Genomic DNA, 6,683 nt, shown 5'->3' with positions numbered 1-6,683 from the left:
CCCCGTCTCTGTCTTTTCCCGGGCGTCTCCACCAGGTAGAGCGCACTGCGGCCATTTCAGGCAGAGGGAATCTAACGCCGCACGTGGGTTTCAGAACGCAGAAGGGCTGCGGCAGTGCTGGCGCCACGCAGTCGGCCTGAGTCGCCCACGGTGGTCCCTGCAGGCCACGCGGCTGCCGGGTCCCCTTCTGCTGGAGCAAGAGCCCACGAGAGCTGCCGTCTGAGGCTGCTGGGCCCCGAGCTGCCCCGAAGCTGGTCCTGCTGTCTGAGCCGGCCCCACCTGAGGTCTGCTGAATTAGGACGTCTAGATGGGGTCTGGATGGTCTGTGTCTTCAAGTGCTTCCCCAGGATTTCAGACGTAGGCCTCCACCCCGCGCAGAGATGACAGGCAGCAGGAACGGATGATACACACGGTGGAAACGAGTGGTTCTCAAAGCGGGCTCCAGGGGCTTCTGAGGGTCCCCAGGTTCTTCTAGGGTCTTGGTTTGTATTCCTAATACAAGAAGTATTGATAGAAATATAATCTGCATGGATTTAAGCTCTTTGGCCTCCTTCAATAACTTTTAAGCGTAATATGTTTAAAAGTTTTGGTCTTGAGACCAACAAGCTTGGGAACTGATTTGCAGACAATTTTCTGGTGTTTTAGGCTAGTTGTTGCTAAATAGTTAAGCAGATCTAAAACTACTTCCTAAAGACTATTATTTTTTTTGCAGGTTTCCATATAATCTACCTCCATCAGGTGGGACGGCCCAACATGGGAGAGGATGCAACTGAATTATCCCATTGGCTTTCATTAAGAACTAAGAGTAGGGCTTCCCTGGTGGTGCAGTGGTTGAGAGTCCGCCTGCCGATGCAGGGGACACGGGTTCATGCCCCGGTCCGGGAGGATCCCACATGCCGCGGAGCGGCTGGGCCCATGAGCCATGGCTGCTGAGCCTGCGCGTCCGGAACCTGTGCTCCGCAACAGGAGAGGCCACAACAGTGAGAGGCCCGCGTACCACAAAAAAAAAAAAAAAAAAAAAAAAAGAACTAAGAGTAATATGAAGAACATTTATGCATCTTCTGGAACTGCATTTAAGTATTCGGTCTACCATATTGTATGTAATACAAATATATACATAACACAGAAATAGTTTTCTCTAAGAAAAGGTTTGTCTCTTGTAATGTGTTAGTGTGTCTTGTTATTAGATATGGAAATTAACAGCTTACTACTTTAAATTTTGCCTTTGCTACCAGGAAGCTCAGAGCTAAATTTTGTGTTCGGCTTGAAATAAGTCTGAAATAGGGAGGTGAACCACAAGACAGGCTTTTATTTTAAACTCCTCAGGAAAATAAATCTTTAGCCCTCGCCACACATGTTCATTAAATGGTTAGAGAGAAAAATCTCAGAATACTGTAGCCAGGGAGGGTTTTGATTTTGCACACATAAGTGCCAGAGAATCATGTTTTTGGATAGTAAAGATCCTTTGAAGTAGTAATTACAGCTGACCTTGAGCTGGGGATGCACCACGTGGTCCCAAATGCTTCGCACACACCTCAGCATAATCCTTACCAGGATCCACTGTGTCCTCTTATCCCCATAACACTTAAGAGATGGAGACTCAGAAATTTAATGAGAGATGGCTGACAAAGAACAGCAGGCTGGAAGGCTCCAAAGGGCCACCTTTAACCTCCAAAAGAACATTCTCCTGGACCACACTGGGGAGGTGCTCTGTCTCTAAGCTAAGCACAGGGCCACCATGCCAGGCCATGGGAACAGCAGCCCTCTTCACCGGTCAGCATCTGGACAAAGGCAATGCTGGTCTGAACCAGGCCACTCTGGGCACCTCACTGGTGACAAGGCGTTTGTGTGCAGGTCTGTAACACGCAAGTGTTTTTACTGCTCATTTCACAGTTGGCAGAAATCTCTATGCTAACATCAAAGGTACAAAATTACAATTTCAGGGCTTCCCTGGTGGCGCAGTGGTTGAGAGTCCGCCTGCCGATGCAGGGGACACGGGTTCGTGCCCTGGTCCGGGAGGATCCCACATGCCGCGGAGCGGCTGGGCCATGAGCCATGGCCGCTGAGCCTGCGCGTCCGGAGCCTGTGCTCCTCAACGGGAGAGGCCACAGCAGTGGGAGGCCTGCGTACCGCAAAAAAAAAAAAAAAAAAAAAAAAAATTACAATTTCAGAGTCAGTTTAATATAACCAGATCCCACAGATCACCACTTTCCACAGAATTGTATCATTTCTCGTGAAACCACAAAACTGAAGTTTCTGATTTCTGGCATCTGCTATTTCCGGAAAAGACGCATCTGCTTTCCGGCAAGACGCTCTGCAACATATTCTTAGGAGTATATTTGAATATAACTTTCAAGGGGTCTGTGCCACGACAGGAGGTTAAGTACCGTTGCCAACCTTATTACAATACTCTTTGACTAGCGTTAGAATGATTAAAATCCTGGTCACTGCTGGCAGTAATTAAGGCCAATGACCCTTTGCCAACCCCTGGAAAGTCCAGAGCCCCAGGTGGGGCAGCACCACGCAGAGACCATCTCAGATGAACTTCATTCATTCATTCATTCATTCATTCATTTGGCCTCACTGCGCAGCTTGTGGGATCTTAGTTCCCTGACCAGGGATTGAACCTTCGCCCTCGGCAGTGAAAGCGCCGAGTCCTAACCACTTGCACCACCAGGGAATTCCCTCAGAAGATCTCTAAATACCTCGGTGATATCTTCCTGACCAGTGTTTAATATCCTCCTAAAAAGAAATACAGTCATCAAATTTCTCTTTTATTTAAGAAGCTGCAGCACAGTGACTTAGAAAACATCCTCAAAACATCAGTTACAACATGAACAGACATCACGTGTCATGGGTAGAACCTTTCTCGCTTTTTACTGAGGGTCATCAACCAGCGTAATATAAATGTTCCACGCGTCTGCATTTAAAGTGAAGAACAAGGCACACAACTCTACCCGACGTCGCAAGGGAGAAAAATGTCCATGGTGTCTCACTGCTGCCAGTTAAGAGCGAGATGGGGCTAGGAGCCCAGAGAAGCGGGGAGGGTGAGGAGAGGGAAACAGACAAAGGATAACACAGCGACACAAAGACCACGCATGACCAGCAGCAGGACCCAGACACACACGGGCAGACGCAGAAAGACGCTCTGCAAACGTCGATTCCTTTAGGAAAGTCTTTAAAATGTTGTAATTGTCACGATGGGCAGGACCCTGGGCCTCTTAATCACCGATATTTGCACTAAGTGCAAATGAGACCAAGTTACGACTCTGCCCACCTTGAACTCACAGTTCACTCTCAACCTGCTGATTGACGTCCAGAACGAGCTTTCATTTCTCCCCCAGGACCCAGCTCTGCAGACGCCACCGGGGGTGCCCGGAGCATTCATGAGACACGTGTCTTAATTTCACCTCCGAACGACTGCTGACTTTGTCTCTCTGGTAGTAATACACTCATTTAAAATAAAAGACAGTCTAGCTCTGTGCATTCAAACAGGAGGCAAGCTATTCAGTGGGCGGGGTATTTGGTTTTGCATCTCATCTGGCGGCTGATCTAGCTCCCACAAAATTAGATGCTCCGTGTCTACCTAGACTTAGCCTGGCCCGAGAGAGCGAGATTAGAGCAAAGATCTCCACAAGAAAAATACAAACTGGTTTTTAAAAATGTAAAGCTTCAATGTAAATATAATCAAGACTTGCCACATTAAAGTCTAATGAGATAAACATTAAACCAGTTATTAACTTTTACAAAATAAGTCCAAAATTGAGGTAATACATTACACTCTTCTATAACGAGCTTTATCTGATTATAACATTTTCCCCCCTTCTCAACCTTCGAGTGAAATAGATGCATGGAAAAAAAAAATCTAGAAATCAGCCTGGAGTTAGTGGGGAAGAGTGTGACTCCTGAAAGGCAGAGGAGTCTTACCCTTTGTTCAAATAATAGAAATTTCCTTTTCTCAAATCACTATATACAACTGTACAAAGCCACCATGTCACTGATCTTCACACAGCGATGAAAAATACTGAAAACACACATCTGCTCTGCACGCCCCACTTTTCTCCCTAAACAAGTGTCTCTCTGGCTCGGCACATCTCGTCCTGCGTGTGGGTCCAGCTCTCTGCACGTTGCCCCCTCCCTCTGGCTACCCTTCCCTTCTGTAGCACAAAAGACATTTGTGAGCAGCACTTCAAGTACAGAGGATGCATTTTCCAGAAGCTGAGCCTCGCTCCGGCTCACACCTTACCCCAGACGCTGAAAACAATTCCCGCAGCTGTGCTTCAGAAAGTCGTGTGCGCGCGCGTGCGTGAGCTTTGTGAGTGGAGAGAGCACTGCAAGAGCATAAATGTGAACCAGTGTGAGTGTGAGCATGTGTGAGCACGTGTGCCTGCAGGAGCATGAGGTGTGTAAGTGTGCATGAGAGCACGAGTGTGGGAGCTGAGTGCGCGTGAGGGTAAGCATGTGTGAGTGCGTGTGTTAAGTGTGTACGTGGGCTCGAAAGCCCCCACGAGTCAGTGTTGTGACCACAGAGCACTGTGCCCGTCACAGCACCCACTCTCCAGGCGGACCTTCCGGGTGGTCACTACCCTCCCCCTTCCCGTTGGGAAGTTCGGTTCACTTGAGCCCCCAGACCTTCCAGTCACCGGGACATGTTTCTACTCAGGAGAAACAAAATCCTAAGTGCAGCACCGTGTCCAGCTCTGCACCAGACGGCCACCCTCCTGGTTCGCCCCGCACCCACACGTGGCTGTCACCCACTGCTCGGACCAGGGCACCTGGCGTCGCCCACCCGCAGAGCGACACCCACACGCCGGGGCCCGCGCCCCGCAGAGGGTCTCCGGGACCTACGCGAACCTTAGGAGTGGGAGCTGAGAGGCACCTTCACCCCCGCTCAACCCCCCCCCACGAGCCCCGAGGACACCTGTGGGCGTGGAAGAGGCCCGCAGGTGCACAAGGCAGACCCGCAGGCCCGGCGTGCGGCAGGGAGAGGTCGGCTGCCGTCCGCCCCCCGCGGGAGGTGGGCCGCGGGGTCGGAGAGGCGAACCGTGTCCCGCGTGGGCCCCTCGGCTCCCGGGAGGGGCGCGGGGCGTCAGCGAGGCCGAGTCTCCCCGGGGGCGCGGTCACAGCGAGCTCAGGTGCGGCAGCGCGTCCAGGGGCCCCGCCCGGTCGCGCGCGGCGGCCGCCGACTCCACGCCGCGCAGCCACTCGGTGCACTTGCGCACCAGGCCCTCGTCGGCGGCCGCGGCCGCCTCCTCCTCGTACTCCACGTCGTCGTACTTGTGCCGCTCATTGAGCAGCGACACCTTGAGCAGCGGGCGCAGGTCAGCGGGCCGCGGGCGGGGGTCGGGGTCCTGCAGGCCGCCGGGCAGCAGCGGGGCGCCGGGCAGGGGAGGGCGGCGGCCGAGGCCTGCGGCCCGGGCCCGGGGCCAGGGGGCAAGCGGGCGCCCGGCGTCGGCCGAGGGCGCGGGCGCCGCCCGACGGGCACGCGCCAGCAGCTGCTTCTCCAGGTGGCGCCGCTGGATGACCAGCACGGCCTCGGGCGTGAGGCTCAGGGAGAAGCGCAGGGCGGCGTCGGACCCGGCCCCGGAGGTGGCGGTCTCCGCGGGGCCGTCGCCGGAGCCGGCCGGCCGGGACGCGCACGGGGCCGGGGCGCGCGGGCGGCCGGGCGCGGTCGGGGGCGGGGCGCGCGGGGATCCCGGGCCGGGGGCGCGGCGGGCCGGCGGCCTCTTCAGGGTGACGGAGGGCCAGGAGCTGGACAGCAGCACCGGGGGTCGCTCGGGGGGCCGCCTCTTCTTCTCCGCGGCCGCGGCGGGCGGCAAGGGCCCTGGCGGGGCGCAGGCGGGCACGGCCGCCTTGCGGGGGGCGCCCGGCTTCCGGGGCGGCGGGCGCGCGGCCGGGACCCCCGGGGCGGGGGTGGGCGACGGCGTTGGCAGGGGCGGGAACGGCATGGTGCTGCCAGGCCGGCGGGTCGTCAGCGCCCTGGAAGGAGAGGGGCGGCTTTAGTCCCGGTGCGCGGGGCCCGGCGCCCTCCCCGTGGGTGGCCGGGGTCGGGCCCTCGTCCTCGCTCCGCACCCACCTCGGTCCGGCCGCAGCATCTCCGGCTTCCTCACGTCCCGGCGTCCACACCCAGGGCTTCACGCCAAGGCACCCCTCCCTCCTTCCTTCCCTCCTTCCTTCCTCCCTCCCTTCTGGGGCCGGGGGCTCTGCCCCGACTCGGGTCTCCTCGCCCGGCACGGCGGGCACAGCACCGGCCGCCCGGGCCACGCCGAGCCAGACGCGCCGGCGGGAGAAGGAGCCGAGCGCGGTGGCCGAGGACGCGGCGGGGCGAGGAGCAGCTGCGCCCGGCTGGTGTCACGAGCGACTGGACCGGGCGAGGCTCCCCAGCTGGCCTTCCACCGCCAGGGGCTAGTTTTAATCCACCAGAGGCGGGGAGAACCGGGCGTGTCCTAAGCCCTAGGCGGAGTCCTTGCACGTTGGAGAGAAAATCCTGAGCAGCCTCTCGGTGCCTTTATGATGGTGGGCCAGGCGGCGGCGGCGGGTGGTACCTCTGGCCGGGCCGGCCTCGCAGTCCGGTGTCGGAGGAGAAAGCTGGCTGGAGCTCAGAGGTGGGGAAAAGGCATTTCAGGGAATCTTCCTGCTTTTTGTTTTTATATAATGTTGATGCCACTGCTGAAGGACTGTCA

At 56.5% G+C, this 6,683-nt stretch overlaps 1 protein-coding gene across 1 annotated transcript; it reads right to left on the bottom strand.

The window, feature by feature from the left end:
- Positions 1–2,203: 2,203 nt before the first annotated feature.
- PRR18 (proline rich 18) lies at positions 2,204–6,683 on the bottom strand. The gene is made up of 2 exons (XM_082634232.1): positions 6,077–6,683; positions 2,204–5,979 (listed from the first exon to the last, which is right to left on the bottom strand). The coding sequence occupies exon 2, from the start codon at positions 5,946–5,948 to the stop codon at positions 5,121–5,123; it is 828 nt and encodes a 275-aa protein (XP_082490358.1). The 5' UTR covers positions 5,949–5,979; positions 6,077–6,683; the 3' UTR covers positions 2,204–5,120.

The sequence above is a fragment of the Mesoplodon mirus genome, assembly GCF_964341445.2.
Source record: "Mesoplodon mirus genome assembly, chromosome: 10".
Classification (NCBI taxonomy): Eukaryota; Metazoa; Chordata; class Mammalia; order Artiodactyla; family Ziphiidae; genus Mesoplodon; species Mesoplodon mirus.
This window is presented reverse-complemented; position numbering and strand designations above follow the sequence as displayed.